Raw genomic sequence first — 18899 nt, forward strand, 5'->3', positions numbered from 1 at the left:
ATGTGATGCCTATAGCCTCAGGTGAAGAAAAATGAGAGCTACTCCAAAACAGCAACATGTACCAAGCAATGAACAGACATTATCTACAGCCCTGTAAGGTGGTGATGGTTCTCCCCCTTTTATAGATCAAACCAAGGTGTAGAGAAGTTAGTGTCTTGCCCACAGGTACTTAGTAAGAGGCAAAGCAGAGAAACAAACCCAGGGCTTGATTTTTTCCAATTAGACCCCAATTTCCCTTGGCCCATAAGGATGTAGGAGACAAGATGAACTAGAGACTGCCTAGAGACATGTAGGGGAGGCAGCTGGCTCTCTAAACGCATCACTAATGAAGGAAAGTTAGTAGCTCCCTGAAGGCAATAACTGCTATCTTACTGGGTCACTGGATCCCAAGGTACTGGCACCTTATCAGATAAGAGAGTAAACATTTGGTTAAAAAAATTTTTTTTCCAGAAAAGTAGTACCCTAAAGGATTTTATTACTCACCAGCTTTAAATGCAATTAACATGAAACATTTGGGGCCACTGATTATGTAGAAGTGCTGAACCAGTACTGTGAGGAGTGGGTGCTGGGGAAAACTAAGAGGTATTTTACAAGAGAAACCAGAAGTGCTGACTCATAACATGGAAAATCACTCCTGTGGCTTGTAAAGTACCTAAGTTGATCCTTTTAACACTGTTGTGAGGTAAAAAGGATTGGAGCCATTAGCTCCATTTTTCCAGATGTGAGAAACAGGCTAAGTTCCTTAGAGAAGGCTGACCTGAGGAGCTGGTATGTTGCACTGTAAGTACTTACTGTTGGCATCATCAAAAGCCAACAGTAAGTGTATGGATATCCTGAGTATTTCTCAACTGACCCATCACCAGCACACCAGACCCAACACAGACGGGGACCTAGCTTCTGTCTCCTCTGGGGAGATGAATAGGGGGCAGAGAAAAAGCCATTAGCTTAGAGAAACAGCTAAGCAGCATGGGACCAGAGATGATGAAGCCACACCCTAGTCACCCCTCAAGGAATTTGGGTTTACTTACAGGTGCTTCCAGAATAAAATGTTCAGTTACAACTTGGGTCTCAGAGGTTAAGAACTTTTGCTTTATATTTTCTAAGAAGCCAGAAAACAAGCCAGTTTTTACACTGACACTTTCTCACTATAAAGTACCTCCCTTCTTTCTGTGGTCTGTCTGTGGGCTAACTAACTGCACAGCCTGGCTCCAGCCATCAGGAGGAAATCGTGGGCTGCAGTCAGACCGCCTGACCTTGAATCCCGCTACTTAACTAGCTGTGTGTCCTTGGGCAAGCTAGCTTAACTTTTCTGTGCCTTACTTTCCCCACAGGGGCAATAATACTATTTCATTAAGGGTGCTTGTAAATGAGATTTTGTATGTGAAGCGCTTAACACGATGGATGCCCAGCCCACACTCAGGAATCGTTAGCTGTCAGGGTTCAAGGCCAGTCTGGGAAGCATACCTGGGCCTTGTGAAATGAAAAGTTTGTTTATCTATCACTGTGGGCATCTAGCTCCACCTCCTTTCTTCACATTGGTGTCTTCTCACTGCACATGATCTTCAGAGGCAGCCAGCCCATGGTCTAGAGAATGCACATGCTGCCACAGCGCCCCTGCCGGCCTCCCCAGGAAAGAGGCTCTGCCCAGGCCACTGTGTACCGTGAATAATAAACCCTCAGAGCCTTTACCCAAACTGCCATTGTCACAAAAGAACCCCACACACACTCAACCTTACAGAGATTTTTATTTAAGACCCAGTCATGCATACTAAAATTACATGTTTTCACCATTTTGACTTAGAAAATGCACTAGAAAAATAAACTTTTGATCAAAACAAACACTGAAGTAGATGAATCCACCACCATTTGTCCCTATACTTGAAGCCAAACTGAATTTCAGTTTGAAGCGAGGAATGCGACCAGTGGCCGAAATGGTGCCCCAATCTGGTCACAAAATTAGTCCACCTCTCACCCCTTCAGAGTGGTGTCAGAGGCTCTTGGCCCCAGAGAATTTTCAAGTATTTCACTTGTAACAGGTTCCCACCTGATATGCCAAGAGGCTGAGGCATATCCACAAGAATCCCAATGGCAGCTACCTAACTGCCCAACTAAACATGGCGCCCTGTGAAATGAAAGGAAAAGCAGCTACTTGGCAAAGAGGAAAAAGGTCACTCGCATCTCCATCCACAAATCACCCTGGGCCTTCCCATGGAGCAAGCTCTATAAAGGAAGAATATTTGACTCTGATGTTGTTTAATACTTGTATTTCAAGCAAACCATTTCTGAGTCAGGAGAGCAGAAGGGAATTTACTTGAGATTAACAAAATTCACAGATCCCAATACTGAAAAGGATGACCAGAACTGACATCTTTCCTGAACAGTCGATATGTTTCCGTTTGCTATCTCCACACCTCTCATGCCATGGGACAGCCATACTTAACATCATTACCTTAGCGAACATTTTACTTCCTAAATGAAAGAAGAGGTTTCAAAGGAATACCTTAAAATGCGGTGCTACCCAAATGAAAAAGCAATCCCGTGACTGATCTGAGAATCAGATGGCATTTAAAGCAGAGGCCCACCCAGGAAAAATTCTGAAAGGCTCAATATCTCATAGGAATTCAGGGAAAATCTCTCTTATTACCCTGACTCTATTTCTGGCAAAAATGTAGTATCTTGTGAACTGAAGTGTTTGTAAACCTCTAAGGACAGGCGGCTCCTTGTGAAAGCGGGATGAAGTACTAGGGAGCTGAAGCCACCTTTCCCAAGAGCAAATAAGAAACTCAAGATGGGAAGCCAGGGTTGCACTTATGGCTATTTCTGTAGATTTCTTCCAGTCTCTGGCTGTGAAGGTAGAACAGGATTCCAGGAAGAGGCACAATTTTCCAGAATTCTGTGTAGAAGAGAGGAAGAACACGCCCCCCACCCCCCACCCCAAATTTCTCAAGCTTACAGATTCATTTGGAAGCTTTAGGTGTCAGTTCATTCAGACCTAAATTTCCTAAAGAATCACCCAGATGCGGAGAAAAAAAGAACAAAGCCTCTTATGCCAGGAACAGAGGGTTCAGAGCTCTGAATATAGACCCCCTTTATCGTATGATGATTCAGGGATGTTTGGTGGCTGATCTGAGGCCACGTGGCAAAGTAAAGCTGGAACTCGGGTCTCCTGGTTTACTATTCCTTTCCCTTACCTACGCCATGCTACCTGGAATTGCAGGAAAAGTTCATTTTCAGGTGTTTGTGAAATGGATCAGAACTTTTCCCTGAAGGAAAACACTCGCAGTTCTCCAGGTGTTCAACTACTTGCTCCATCACTGTGCCCTCACTGCTGAATGAAGCTCCCAGGGTGCTCCTGTGGTCATTCCCCTGCCCTGTCTGGGGCAACTTCACACAGATGCCTGGTGAAGCCATTGGGAGACCGCTGTGTTCTCCACCCAGGGAGGTCCTGGTTTCACAGCTTGGTTCAAACCTCCTGAGGTGCCAAAACCATTTGATCTCTCTGGAGCCAACATAAAACACAACAGCTCCAGAAGGTAGATAACCCTTGGCTCTGACTCCTTTCAGAAGTTGAATGAAACAGCTCCTTGATCCAACTGGGAAGGCCTGGGAAAAGGGCAACATCCTTCCTGGTCTTTGAGAAATTTCTCTAGGTGGGCTTGGTCATCCCTATGTTAAGACATGTAGACAAAGGCAATTGGCCAGCAATGCAATGCACAGTTTAAACCTTGGAAACTTGAACGATTCACGTCTAACCTTTTTGTTTTGTTTTTTAATCACTCTGTCCTCTTTGGGACCTAAGAAAGCCTCTAACCAACTCTCCCATCCAGGCAGTTGAGTTCTGAACCCTCTACTATAGCCATCCCACTTGTCCTATTTAGACCTTTCCAGCAATGCTGGTCACACTATCATTGTCAGATGGGACTAGAGGCAGCCAGGGATATGCATTTTGACACTTCCCGCTCAGCCAGGTCCCTAGAACATCCAGGGTTAGCATCTATGGTGAAAAGAATTCTCCCTAGAATTGGCACTAATGAGGTAAGTCATTTCCACCAACAACTTCTCCAGACATTTTTAAAAGTGCTAGAGAGATGAACAGCTTATTAACACCTGACTGGCCTTTGAATTTCAGAGGACTGTTCTAATCCTAACTGAGCCATCCACCTTGCCTGCTGCTCTAACAAATGCACGGAGAAGGTACACACACAACGCGTGGTACTTGTCACTTTTTTTTTTTTGGTCACACCACGCAGCATATGGGATCTTAGTTCCCCGACCAGGGATCAAACCAGCGCCCCCTGCACTGGAAGCGCGGAGTCCTAACCACTGGGCCGCCGGGGAAGGGGAAGTCCCACTTGTCACTTTTTGACACCACCATCTGCATGGAATGAATATGAAGGGAAATAGGTCAAAAGCCTTCAGATGAACCACTTAATTTGATGCATGGGCTAAGGCTAAATTCTTGACAGAAAGGGTCTAAAGTGCTGAAATGCAGAACTAACATTCAGTCTGGCCAAACATGCGAGAGAGAAACTCAAGTGGGCTGGGGTGGCAGGGGTGAGGGTGGAGGTCCGCGAATAACTTGCCCTTGCGTTCATTTCCAGAAGCCAAAATCTAAAAATCCCAAGGAAGTTAACCATTCACCATTGCCAGGTTTAAAATATACCCCCGAGTCTCAGGAATGGAAGGAATTCATCCAAGATTCTGGGCATCTCACCTGCCCTCACAAAGGCCATCCTTTTCAAGTTTAACCCTCACCATGAAAAGAAAATGGGGATTGCTCAGTCCACTGTTTCTTTAAAGGCAGGGCCGAAAAATGACGCATCCCTCTTGGAAAGGCCCAGGCATACTACAAAAAACAGGATCCAACCACTGGTATATAGAGAGTCCTCTTTCTAGGCAGAAAACCTACGCCTAACGTTCAATCAATCACTAAACCAAATCCCAGAACCTCGGTAGTAGCCAAAAGGGCCCTCAGGATCACTTCATTCAGCCTCATTTTACAGGTGAGAAAGCTGAGGCCCAGGTCTCTTAATTCTTAGGCCAGAATTCTTTTATTTTTTTAAATAAATTTATTTACTTATTTATTTTTGGCTGCGTTGGGTCTTCGTTGCTGCGCGCGGGCTTTCTCTAGTTGCGACGAGCAGGGGCTACTCTTCTTTGCGGTGCGCGGGCTTCTCATTGCGGTGGCTTCTCTTGTTGCAGAGCACGGGCTCTAGGCACGCGGCCTTCAGTAGTTGTGGCACGCGGGCTCAGTAGCTGTGGCTCGCAGGCTCTTGAGCGCAGGCTCAGTAGCTGTGGCGCACGGGCTTAGTTGCTCCGCGGCATGTGGGATCTTCCCGGACCAGGGCTCGAACCCGTGTCCCCTGCATTGGCAGGCGGATTCTTAACCACTGCGCCACCAGGGAAGCTCCCAGAATTCTTTTAGCTACACAGGCCTGGCATCCAGTCTTTTAGGTTGAGTAAAATCACGTACATCTAGGATCATGTATGATTCCATTGAGAACCAGGCCTAAGGCTTTATGGGTTTGGGAAAACTTTAAGTTTCTATTGCAAGATTCAACCCACGAATCCCAGAGGTATGTGAGGTCCCTGGCTCCCGAATTTGATCAGGAGGTGCTGCTTCTGTCTGGGTGCTTGCATGATTCAGTGAAGGTGCTTTCCAGACCCAGTGATGGACTAACACTTAAAGTTTCTTGATGAGCACAGAGGTCTGCAGTTAGGGTTCATGTGAAGAACACAAACTCCCACTGTCTCACGTGTGGCCCCTTTGCAGCCTCGGTCAAACTGTTTCATAGGTGGGTGCTGACTGGCCAATCAGGTTGTTTTCTCTTGGAACGTGGGATCAAAGTGACTTTGGTCCTGATTTTTCTTGCTTTGAGCTGTGTCAAAACCAGATACGGCTTCAGATGAAGGGCTGCACGCTGGGATTCCAAACGTTTGGAATCGCTGGGGGAGCTTTCTCCATGTCTTCCATAGGAGTCATTCAAGTAACCAAAGCCTCACCCCGCGGCGTACCTCAGAGCCCTACAGGCTTTTCCTCCGCGCTGCAGTTCCGTTCCAAGGAGCAAGACGATCCATGGCACCTCAAATTCTCCTTGGACCTCTCCAAAGAAAGAAGAAAAGGTTTTAAAGGTGGTGACGTTCACAGGGGACTGGCTAGTAGCAGGAGTACAGCTGTGATTTCACAGCCCACATGGAGTCATCACACGGCGCCTCCGAGCTCAGCCCCTCGGGCGGCAAGGCCTGGCCCAGGATGCTGTCACAGGGAGGGCCAGGTTGGCAGAACTCCCTCACAAAGTCCTCCTCCGAGGCCAGCAGCGCCGCGTTCCACGCGGTGATGTCCAGCTCCCCGGCTGTGCCCCCGTACTCCTTGGGGAGGATGTTTCTTGGAAGGTTTGAATGGAGAGAGTTCAGGTCAGACCCATGAAGGAAAAACTACAGGGGATGAAAGGAAAGCACACACGTCCTTAGGTTAATCAGTAACTCAGGAGGTGCTCAAACAAATACCTGTTGAATGAATAAAGGAACAGTTGATGCCAACTCTACCCAGTTCCTCGAAAAGCTTGAGGATCCTTAATCCTCTTTTCCTTATACCCCGTATCCTGTAGGCTGGTAAGGGGTATAAGGAAATGCATCCGGAATTCTAGCCCTTCCCTGCCACCCTAATGGTACCAGGCCACCATCCCTTCTTACCTGGATTCCTACAACAGCTTCCTCACTCGTCTCTGTGTTCACACCCTTGTCCCACCACAATCTAAGCACTTTACAACATGCGTCGGATCAAGTCACTCCTCTAATATGTACAAGCTTCTCGTGCTCCCACGTCACGCATACTAAAAGCCGGACTCCTTACGATGGCCTACACGACCTGGCCCCCGTTACCCCTCTGCCTCCCACTCCTACCATTTGCCCCTGCTGCTCTCCCAGGCCACTCCCACCTCAGGGTCCCCCAGATCACTGTGAGGTTCACTCCCTCATTGCTTTCAAGTCTTTGCTCAAATGCCAGCTTCTCAGTGACACCACTTCTAACTACCCCATTGAATACTACAACCCCTTCCCCGCTTCCAGCACCCGCGGTCCCCGTTCTCTGCTTTATTTTTCTCCATAGCACTTAGCACATCCTTATCCTACATAACATATGTAATCCACTGTCTGTGTCTCTTTCTAGAATGAGAGGGATTTTGGGGGCAGAGATTTTGGTCTGTTTTGTTCATCGAGAACATACTTGCACAGAGTAGTTGATCAAAAAATATTTTTGAGTGAATGAACGAACATACGAAGGACCAAGTGAACAAGATGGTGGGCTACCAGTAAGGTCATTTCACAGATGTAAAAGACCTCTTCCAAAGGCTGCTTTGGTAAAAGCAGGTTCCAAACGGGAGCTCCGGGAACCAACATGGGTTCAAACCCAGGTAGGGAGGCCACTAAATCAGAGGTTCTCAAACCTAACCATGTATCAGAATCACCTAAGGAGATTTTAAAAGCATAGATTCCTGGGCTCCACCCCCGAACTGATGAGTTAAAATCTTCAGGGAAAGGGCCTGGGAATCTGGATCTGGATTTTAAGTTCCCTCACTTACACACGTGAGATTCTCTATATGTTTCCTCTTTGAAAAAGAGAACAAAATTCAAGAATATTTGAGTGACCAGAACCATGTTCCCAGGCCTAGGAAAGAAGGAGAAAAATACCACCCACCACATTTCAATCGTGATCCTGGGAAAAGTTAAAAGAGAAGTGGCTCTTCAGGGTCAGAGAGGAAGACTGTCTTTGAAAGTGACATCTATCCTTTCTTAAATAAGAATTAAACTAAAAACTCACAGATCTCATAAACCTTGAATTACTCCACAAACTACAAGCAAGACCACAAATTAGGTAAGTGGAAAGGCTTAAATAGCATTTTTAAAGCCCAAGGAGTTGTAGTAAGAAATTGCCATGACTCTTTTTAACTACCTGCCCGGTGACTACCCTTTGCCATGTCCTCTTACACATAAAACACAATGTTGGTTCACAATGCCCAGGCCAGGATATTAAAAAGTCTAAATGATCACAGAGCAGGGACGTTCCTACGATAACAATCCTGGTTCTGCTCTCTCCACTGGCAAATAATACATTCTCATTAATTTCATCTCCCCCTCACAGAAAGGAGTGTTCATTTATTTTATCTGTAACCTTGCACTTTCCAAATTAGTAGTCCCAGGGCAAGAATAATACGCTAAGTTTACTGTCATCACAATAAATTTATAGATGTCACAAAAAAGGCAGCATTAAAAAAAAAATTAAAGTATCTTAAGTCGATAGGATCATCACTTACTCTGTTTGCTATTTTCTCCTTCAGAAACGGTTTTATGATGGCAAAAATGCCTTTAAATATTCGAGGTTCATTCACTACATGGACTGCTTTTATCCGAATGGGGAAACCGTCCTGTGGGGGAAGGGAAGGGGGTGTTAGAACCTGTGGAGCATCTGGAAACTGTCCATTACCACAGCCTGGGAACTTTTTTTTGTCCCCCAGATCATCATACAGGACTAGAAAACCACTGATCCAAATGCATTATCCTTACATCTGAATCGCACAATACTTGGCAGAAGCAAAGAAGAGTGGAAGCTAAGGAAAGCCAAAGTATTGTCTCAAAGCCAGGATTCACATTTCTGATAATGACCAGAGGTGACATTTAAATGCTTAAACAATCAACCTGGTGTGCAGTAGTGGCTCAAACACACCACTGAGGAGAATCGTGGTGTCACTGGTCCTCCAGAGCTCATGGGAGACAGAACCCCACGGGTTGGGTCAGAACAAAGCTCCAACCAGCCAGAGCTGGGAGGCGCAGGCCAGGCTACATCCTGAAGGTCTCGGTTTCCTTTCAACAAGGAAAGATAATTCTTGCCTTGTCTATCTCAGAGGATTCCTTGAAGGACTGAATGGGTTATAAAGACTGTAAGTGTGCTTTGCAGCAACGAGGATATACTGCACAGCACAGGGAATTACAGCCATTATTTTGTAATAACTTTTAATGGAGTATGATCTATAAAAATACTGAATCATTATGCTGTACACCTTAAACTAACATAATATTGTAAATCAACTATACTTCAATTAAAAAAAAAAGTGCTTTGCATGTGCAAACCATCTCACACAATACTGGTGTGTAAGGAACTTTATGGTTCCCAGAGACTTGAGTTCTGAAACACAGAACATGAGGTGTGAAAGCATCTGACCAAAACAGCCCAACAGGGCTCCCCCTGTCCAGGTCCCACAGAAAGGAGAGGTTCCATCACTTCGGCAGAAACCTTCTCAGTTTCGTTTGTTGAGAATTTCTCTGCCTTCTGGACCAAAAAAAAAAAGCAGAAAGCATTTCTCTGTTTTTTGGACTCTTGCCCTAAAGCTGATCTTGCCCAGAAACTACTGGAGACCCTGATGAGAATGAGTGGTGAATTGGACTTTTACGTTTCTTCCCATAATGCTTTTCTAGTGTTCTGACTGTGGAGAGGAGGTGGGGTTTGTGTATCAGGTGGAATTAGAGGTAAGTGGACAGGGCCCTGGGGAAACCAAACAGCCACAGGACAGGCACACGACACACAGGGGCCATACCTGAAGGATGCCAATCACCTTTTTGGCTATAAAAGGGCCAAAATGAGATGCCTTTGATAAGCTCACTCCTTTGTAGTCTGCAAGAATTACAATTCCATTCACCTGGGTTTCTTCAGACTGAATGAGTTTTTCTAATGTCAGGTATATGGCTCGGATGTTTTCGGTAATTGGATAGTTGCTCGGGATCCATCTGTCTAAGGTCGTAAGAGATGGACAGTATGTTACAGAAATGAACACAAACAAGTAATTAGACAGGCTATGATTTATCTCCTTCCTAAAACTATTGTTTAAAAATGGAAAAGACAGAATTCTACTGGCATGACTATTTAGATCTCTAAGTGGTAGCTGGTGTTTCTTAACTCCAAACATAGCAGCACATTCTGAAATGGAAATGCAATTGAGTGGTGAAGATGAAATCGTGAGTTCTGAAGTCAGACACATGCGGGGGTTTGAATCTTACTAGTTGTGTGACCTTGGGCAAGTTACCTTCTCACCGTGGGCCTACATATTATCCCATACATAGAATGGGATAACAATACTGGCTTCATGGACATCTGTACCTTCTGCCATCACAAGTCCCCTTATCTTCATGAGACCACCCTGATTTTCCTTGGGGAACCACCCCTTCCCATGCTAGCCGTACAGTTTGGGTAAACGGACTTCACTCCTGGGTCCAGAGGTGGGCTTGGCCAATACGGGTATTATAACCTCCTGGCCACAAGCATGTGATCCAAGCCCGGTCAAGCAGAACCATGGGGACTCAATTCTGGGACCTTGGCCCTTTGGAAAGAGAAGATCTCTCTTCTTTCTTGTAGTGGTGAGGCTGGGAGCCTGAGACTCAGGGACCCCATGAGGTAATAAGAGCTGGTCTGAGAATGAAGCCCAGACTGAGGACAGCAGAGGTGGAGATGGCCTTCCAATGCTGTAGTCTGAGCAAATCCCCCTTTCCAGGCTGGATGCTCCTTTAATGTTCCCCATATGATCGAGGAGTCTTTCTCTCTTTGGGGAAAAGATGAAAATGACAACTTTTGAGTGTTAACCACTATTCTCAAGAAAATCCCACCAACATCTCGGTGTCTCTTTCTTAGAAAGATGAAGCTCCACAGGGGGACTTCCCTGGTGGCGCAGTGGTTAAGACTCTGCGCTCCCAATGCAGGGGGCCCGGGTTCGATCCTTTGTCAGGGAACTAGATCCCACATGCATGCCGCAACTAAGAGTTCACATGCCACAACTAAGACCAAGCGCAACCAAATAAATAAATAAATAAATATTAAAAAAAGAAAAAAACTCCACAGGATTGCCACCAATGGGATTTGTGATATGTGCAAAATTCCTATGAAAAACCCTTTGTCCAAAAATTATGCCAGCTTGTTGTTTGATGTTGCTGCCAATTGAACCTGCTTCTACATAACTGGCTGTCATCGTTTTCAATCACATATGTCTCAAAACAGCTTATAAAAAGGCAAAGCCAATACCTAGTTAAGAACAAAATCTGTATCTGCCTCCTGCTAAAATGTTGAGTCGGTGGGGAGGGATCCAGATCTGCTGCAAACATATGGGGAAAAAAATCCATCACACGAGCAAAGAGTTCAAACCACACGAGCAAAGAGGCGAAACCAGTGTGGTAATATCCGACTGTTTTGTAATATTCGTATGAGTTGAGCACAGAGGAGGAGCAGAAACTCTCGTTGACTGGTTTCTAGGTGCCCTGACATCTCCACCGCATTGCTTATTTTAAAATGAACACCCCTAATTTTGGAAAGCACCTAAAACAGCAGGTAAAGCAGTTAACACTGTGCCTGGTACACAGTAAAGGCTCAAGAGAATGTGGTTTCATCTCCCAACAGGGTTTGGTAAATGACTAAAGGAAATGGTAATGTGGGGCCTGCAGGCAGAGGGAAGTGCCCTGCCGCTTCCACTCCCCATCAGCTTCCAGAGGCGTTTGTATGCATGAGCAGAAAGGGCAGTCAGCAGGTTCTCATTTTCCCAGCGTGGTTGGGAAGAAGAACACAGCAATCGTACTTTCACATTTTTTTTTTCAGTTCTGCTCTGATGGAAAATGTTGAGGTTGGGGGTAGAGTGGAGAGCTCTCCTGAGTTTATAATGCATTTGGTGTCAGGGAAGAGAAGAGGACGAAGAATCAGAAGGCTTGAGTTCTAGGACCCCTCGGTCATTGTGTCAACCAAAAAAATGTTCCCACTCATTTCTAAATGCTTTTGGGCGGCGGGGGGTGGGGGGTGGGGTGGGGGAGTTGGTGGGGGGTGGGGAGGTGCTTCCATTGAAAACTACTGTGCCAAAGAAATGTCAGGTGTCCCGATTACCATCATGCAGTGCTGAGATCTAAAAGTGAATCTAAAGTGAATACTTTCAAGGGCTTAACAAAGCAGAGGGAGGGGGGAGAGGTCGGAGGAGGCACGTGGTAGGCAGATACCTTTCCAGGCGTCTGCCCAGCCCAGACCCTTTCACTGATATCTGTACCTCACGTGCTCACTAAGGAGTGAAAGGGTGGGAGCTGGGCGGGGCGTCCTGGCAGCCCCGCTTGTATGCGATGACCAGGGTCGCTTTCTCAGCCCACCAGATTCCCAACCCTAGAAATCTGGAATTTGCATTGAAAGAACTTAGTTGGGTGGCCAGGTAAACCTGGGAGCTGAGGGGTGTACCGAGGGAGCAGAAGCCAGTCCACGGACAGAAGTGTGAAGAAGATGTGCAAAGGGCAGCAGAGATGTGGTCCAGAGAGACACACAGACTGACAGACAGAAGCAGAGACAGGGAGAATGGCGGTCTCAGTTCCTAATGGCTTAGTTCCTGATGGGGGAATGAACTGGATTCTGGGTCTTGGCTCCTGGGCCCGGCAAGAGCCGTGTTCCTTCAGATCTCTGGTGCTGTGTTCCCATCTCCTTAGACTAAATCCTCCCTTTTGTCTTAAGCCGGTAGAGCAGGGTTTTGTTCTCTTGCGATCAAAAGAGGCTTGACTGGGACTTCCCTGGTGGCTCAGTGGATAAGACTCCATGCTCCCAATGCAGGGGGGCCTGGGTTCGATCCCTGGTCAGGGAACTAGATCCCACGTGCATGATGCAAATAGGAGTTTGCATGCCACAACTAAGGAGCCCGCGCTGCAACTGTGACCTGGTGCAACCAAATAAATAAATATATATGTGTGTGTTTATTTATTTACATATATATATATAAAAGAGCCCTGACTAAGGCAAGGAGGGGACAAAAGGGAATAAGAAAGAGAGAGAGGGTGCTGAGCAGACACACCCCAAGCTGTACCCACGCCCCGCCCCCAGAGACGGTGAGGGTGGTACCTGGACGGAGGCAGAGGATGTGGCAGCCCCTGGGGTCGGTGTGGGGCAGTACAGTGAGGAATCCGGAAGCCAGGACCTCTTTCAAGGCCGAGGGCCGCAGGTTGTTGAAGACTTCGGGCCAGCTTCTCCGGCAGCTGTGGTAGTTGATCAGGAGCTGGAGGGCCCGGTCGTAGTCAAACTTGCGGGCTCGAAGGAAGCGCAGCAGGAAGGCGTCCTCGAGGGAGGTGCTCAGGTTCGGGCACTCCTTGCGCACCATGTCTCGGAGGGCCTGGACATCGCGGAGCCTCCATTCTGGCTTCTCCTGCAGCTCCTCCCTGGCTTTGGCCACCAGGTCCTCGGTCAGCGAGCACACATAGCCGGCGGGTGCGGGGGGCGGCGGCAGCTCACTTTCCGAAAGTGAGGCCGCGGAAGGGCTGGTTCTCAGAGAGTCACTTTCTTCTGACATTAGCTCCCAGGATCCCTGCAAAAAGAGAAGCCCTGCGTGATGTGGAGAAAGCCCAGCACTGCTCATTCCAAATCAGAGAGCAGCACGAGGGAGGGGGGCAGAGACGTTTTTTGTCAAGCCAAGAACCTCAGAGCAGTGGTTCTTGACGGGAGGGGTATCTGAACCACGTGCCCAAGCCCAACCCCAGACGGCATGCAGGAAGAATCTCTGAAGAGGCACCCAGGCAGCTAGAGCAGGAGGCACACACCCCTCATCAAACACACTGGCCTTGCTCGCGGAGGTATGAACAGGTGCTCAACCTTACTTGTAATTAAAGACATGCAAACTAAAACACCTCTGAAATTCAGATTAGCAAAAATGCAAAACAGGTACTCTGATATGCTTGCTGTTGGTGGGAGTTTGTCAATATCTATATCTATAAAGATTTCAAACCACATACCCTTACAAGTATCATATGATATCACTTGTATGTGGAATCTAAAAAAGTGATACAGATGAACTTATTTACAAAACACAAATAGACTCACAGACAGAAAACAAACTTATGGTTACCAAAGGGGGAAGAGGGGGAGGGATAAATCAGGAATTTGGGATTAACAGATACACACTACTGTTTATAATATAGATAAACAACAAGGACCTACACAGGGAACTATATTCAGTATCTTATAATACCCTGTAATGGAAAAGAATCTGAAAAAGAATAGATATATATGTATAACTGAATCACTTTGCTGTACACCTGAAACATTGTAAATCAACTATACTTCAGTTAAAAAAAAAACAAAAAACAACACATACCCTTTGGCCCAGCATTCCATTTCTAGGACACGTACTTGTATGTGTGTGCAAAATATGCACACCAGGATGATCGTTACAAGTATTGATTATAATGGCAAAAGACTGGAAACACTACCTACATCACCCAGTTGGAGACTGGTTAAATAATATTACCATATGAGTGGAATACCATTCAGTCGTGAAAAGGAATTAGGCAGATCTTTATGAATTGACACGTTAAGGAAAAAGAAAGCAGTTGCAGAAAAGTGTGAAAAAAAAGACCTGCATTTAAAGGAAACCATAAACAAGACGAAAAGACAACCCTCAGAATGGGAGAAAGTATTTGCAAATGAAGCAATGGACAAGGGATTAATCTCCAAAATATACAGACAGCTCATGCAGCTCAATATCAAAAGAACAAACAACCCAATCAAAAAATGGGCAGAAGACTTAAATAGACATTTCTCCAAAGTAGACATACAGATGGCAAAGAGGCACATGAGAAAATGCTCAACATCACTAATTATTAGAGAAATGCAAATCAAAACTACAATGAAGTATCACCTCATACCAGTCAGAATGGCCATCATCAAAAAATCTACAAAAAACAATAAATGCTGGAGAGGGTGTAGAGAAAAGGGAACCCTCCTGCACTGTTGGTGAGAATGTAAATTGATACAGCCACTATGGAGAACAGTATGGAGGTTCCTTAAAAAACCTAAAAATAGAATTACCATATGACCCAGCAATCCCACTGTTGGGTACATACCCTGAGAAAACCATAATTCAAAAAGACACCTGCACCCCAATGTTCATTGCAGCATTACTTACAACAGCCAGGTCATGGAAGCAACCTAAATGCCCATCGACAAATGAATGGATAAAGGAGATATGGTAAATATATACAATGGAATATTACTCAGCCATAAAAAGGAACGAAATTGGGTCGTTTGTAGAGACGTGGATGGACCTAGAGACTGTCATACAGAGAGAAGTAAGTCAGAAAGAGAAAAACAAATATCGTATATTAATGCATATATGTGGAATCTAGAAAAATGGCACAGATGAACCTGTTTGCAAGGCAGAAATAGAGACACAGACATAGAGAACAAACATATGGACACCAAGGGGGGAAAGGGGGGGGGTGGGATGAATTGGAATATTGGGATTGACATATATACACTAATATGCATAAAATAGATAACTAATGAGAACCTGCTGTATAGCACAGGGAACTCTACTCAATGCTCTGTGGTGTCCTAAATGGGAAGGAAATCCAGAAAAGAGGGGATATATGTATACATATAGCTGATTCACTTCACTGTACAGCAGAAACTAACACAACATTGTAAAGCAACTATATCCCAATTAAAAAAAAAAAGACTTGCATTTACATTTTAAAAATATATGCATCTATACTTGTGAATGCACCTAAAATTTCTGGAAGGAAGTACAAGAAAACTGTTAACCGTGGTTCCCTCTAGGGAACAGAACTAGACACTGGACATTTAAGGAGAGAGAAAGAGGCTCTTTACTGTACTGTTAAATTTTTTACCGTATCCACACATGGCTTATCATGGTGGCTGTGAAACTGACCAGATCTCCTGTCGGGGTGAAGCATAACTGATGGGTGTCCCCAGCTGCTGTCCCTCTGGATCCACCATCCAGTGGATGCACACTTTCCACAGACTGTCCCTGGCCAATGACTGAGCAAAACGTAGGACTCCTTGAACAGGCAACTTTATCTCAAGGACTCCCTAACAGCCTGGCCGAATCTTTTGTGGAACCACACTGCAGTCCAAGACTTCCTGCCCAAACCTCCTGCACAGGGACTGGCCTCAAAACGCTATCGGAAGCTCTCCCTGATTTCTCCAGTTCCCCTCCCTTTTACGTGTTGCTGCCATTAAACTTCTTGCATGTCTAATCTCATCCTAGTGTCTGCTTCTTGGAAGATCTGAACTAACGCACCTATTAAATGAAAAAACAAAACAAACAAAACAAAATAACACAGCTGCCTTAGATATTTCAGGAATAAGGTTGCAGCAGGGCTGCCCAGTTCCAAAGCCCAAGCTCTTGTCCATGGGCCGTCACTGGTCCCCCACTCGGAACTCAACAAGGAAGGCAGGAACCACCTTGGGGTCTCTGCACATAGCAGGTCTCCCCCCAGGCCACGGCAGCCACAGTGACCAGGTCACCCCCTCTAAATCTTAGGTCTGCACACTCTGTTCCTGTGTTCTAACCTCCAGCCTCACCCAGCTTCTTTCACTTCCTCCCAAAGGTGGTTTTCGTACCCTCTGCACGTCCTGTTTCCTCTGACTAGCGTGCTCATCCTCCGGTGCTTCTGCCCAATACCAATTCACCCTTCGGTCCCCATTACATGCTACTTCATTTACTCAACAAATATTGAGCACTCGGTAGGTACCAGGCCCTCGTCCAGGCACCAGGCCCTCGTCCAGGCACCAGGCCCTCGTCCAGGCACTGGGGCAACTACTAGAAGATAATAAGTGCTACGGAGAGAAATAAAAGAGGCAAGGGGGTTGCATGTACCTGGGGATAGGACTTGCAATTTTAAGTAAGGTGATCAGGGAAGTCCTCACCCAAGTGACATGTGTGAGAAGATGAAGATGAGGGAGCAAGCCATTCTGGGGGAAGAAAAAGTGCAAAGCCTGAGGCAGGACCATGCCTGGCTTTTTCAAGGAACAGGGAGGAGGCCAGTATGGCAAGAGCCAAATGCGCAAGGTGGAGAATATTGCCAGCTGAATTTAGAGAGGAACTGGGGACCCAGTTGGTACTGGGCTTTGTAGGCCAGTAAGAGCTTAGTTACTATGACTTCAGTGGGAGCCAAGGAGGGTTTTGAATAGACTGACATGATCGGATTTAGATTTCAAAAAGATCACTGGGCTATCTTGAGAATGGACTGTAAGAGGATGAGAATAGAGGCAGAGACCATTTAGAGGCTACTGCAATAATCCAGGTGAGGGATGACGGTGCTTAAAGCGGGAAGCCTTCTCTGACTCCACGCCAGGTTAGGAGCTCCCCTCACCCCTGCAGGAGCTCTTCCGCATAGCGCTTCTCTCACTGTTGCAACTGTAGGCAATTTGTGCACAACATCCACATCTGTCTTGTTCATCACCTTAAACCCACCCAGCACTTAACAGGGTGTCAGACACATAGCCTGTGCTCCATAAATATTTGTTGAATGAGTTTAATCTGCTTGGCGGAGGTATGCTGAGTGAGGAATAGATCAACAATCATGGTTCACAGGACCCACCCTGGGCTCTGTTTTCCTGGCAGTCACCAACAGATGCCTGTAATCCCAATCGAGTACTTAGCCAGAAGACAGACTGTAGCATCCACGGACTACAGGTCTAGCCTCAAAGTCCCTCTCCAGCCTGTCTCCCACCTTTCCCCCTCTCAATGCATATTAAATGTCAGCCAAAGCAAACTAATGACCCACCATTCTTGAAACACCTCATGCATTTCTGATACCTCTGCCTGTAATTTCCTTGCTTCATTTGTTCTCAACCAGACAACTCATCACCTTCCAGGCCCAGCTTCAATGTCACCTCCTCTATGAAGCCTTCCTTGACTACCCCAGGGTGACTCTCTCCTGTTTTCCACAGCACTGGGTTCCTACTTCTCTTTCAGAAAATGCAGGCCAGTGTCTTGTGTGTTTACCTGAAACTCCTCCAAGCCAGTTTTACCCATCCATTCATTTATCAAAGAATTACTGATCACCTGTGGCAGGCACTGTGCTTACAGGTGCTGGGCACACAACAACGAACAATATAATTCTTTGCCTTATGAAATTTAACTCATAGTGGAATGATGAAAAGAGATAATATGTACTTGAGCATTTTACCATGTATCAAGTACTGTGATAAGCACTTTACATCCATCTCTTGTTTAATCTTCACAATATTTGGTGAGAGCACTAATGCTGTTCCTATTTTACAAAGGGGGAAACTGCCCACTAGAATGTAAATTCCATGGGGGCAGACAACTTGCCTGCCACGTTCACTGCTATCCCCAGTGCCTGGCCCATGATGGTACTCTGTAAATACTAGCGGATGATGTGAGGTTAAGGGCCCAAGGGTACACACCTAGTGAGGCAGAGCAAGGATGTATCTAGCCCCACACTGGGCTCTACGCTGCACCTAGAGCTTCCTGTTTAATCTCCAGGGCCTTGGCAGTATCAAGCACAGAGCAGGACCCAGTCACAGTCTGGTAAATGAACTGATGGGTGGGCATACGGATGGGTGCAAACACCATTTGTTAGGGTCAAGCCGGGAATATTCCCCACCTGGAGCCTATCATTTTTCGAGCATCACCTTCCTCCCCGTCCTACCCCAAGAAGAGGTCAGGAATCACCGTTCCTGGAGCCCCAGAGACCCCACGTCCCGTCGACAGCCTTCCCAGGCCCCCACTTCCGGCTGTCACCCCTTCCCCAGGTGTCCCCATTTCCTGGGGTCTCTCGCTACTCGGATGCCCCACTTCCGGTCGTCCCTCCCTCTCAAGGGTCCCTCTCCCTGGCCCCCGGGGCACACCGGCTCGCGGGCACTCACCGGCCCGGCTACGGGGCGGAGCGCGGGTCAATCGGCGGTGGGAGCCTCGTCCGGCAGCGCGCACAGAACAGACCCGCACTCCCCACCCGGCCGGCCCGGCCGCTCGCGCCGGAAGTGACGTACTCAGAGCGTGGAAGGAGGGGCACCGCCCGCGAGTGCGCATGTGCGACATCTCCTCGACTTGCCTGCTTTCGGTCCCCACCTGGCGGCC

The 18899-nt window shown here is 46.7% G+C and overlaps 1 protein-coding gene across 2 annotated transcripts; it reads right to left on the bottom strand.

The window, feature by feature from the left end:
* Positions 1–1728: 1728 nt before the first annotated feature.
* Positions 1729–18787, bottom strand: TTPAL (alpha tocopherol transfer protein like). 2 transcript variants are annotated; one of them, XM_059897681.1, is made up of 5 exons: positions 18689–18787; positions 12899–13358; positions 9591–9784; positions 8313–8423; positions 1729–6435 (listed from the first exon to the last, which is right to left on the bottom strand). In XM_059897681.1, exons 2-5 carry the CDS (start codon positions 13341–13343, stop codon positions 6157–6159), a joined length of 1029 nt encoding a protein of 342 aa, XP_059753664.1. In that variant the 5' UTR covers positions 13344–13358; positions 18689–18787; the 3' UTR covers positions 1729–6156. The 2 variants fall into 2 exon arrangements, with proteins under 2 accessions (XP_059753664.1, XP_059753665.1); XM_059897682.1 differs by lacking the exon at positions 8313–8423.
* Between the last annotated feature and the right edge of the window lie 112 nt (positions 18788–18899).

Source organism: Balaenoptera ricei, chromosome 15 (assembly GCF_028023285.1).
Source record: "Balaenoptera ricei isolate mBalRic1 chromosome 15, mBalRic1.hap2, whole genome shotgun sequence".
NCBI classification, from domain to species: Eukaryota; Metazoa; Chordata; class Mammalia; order Artiodactyla; family Balaenopteridae; genus Balaenoptera; species Balaenoptera ricei.

Bases quoted from the DNA above. Each gene is read 5' to 3' on its own strand.
- TTPAL (XM_059897681.1), bottom strand. From the start codon at position 13,343: ATGTCAGAAGAAAGTGACTCTCTGAGAACCAGCCCTTCCGCGGCCTCA. The intron at 8,424-9,590 runs GTATGGCCCCTG...CTTCCCCCACAG, and splicing joins AGGTGATTGGCATCCTTCAG to GACGGTTTCCCCATTCGGAT. The intron at 6,436-8,312 runs GTAAGTGATGAT...CATCCCCTGTAG, and splicing joins AGGAGAAAATAGCAAACAGA to TTTTTCCTTCATGGGTCTGA.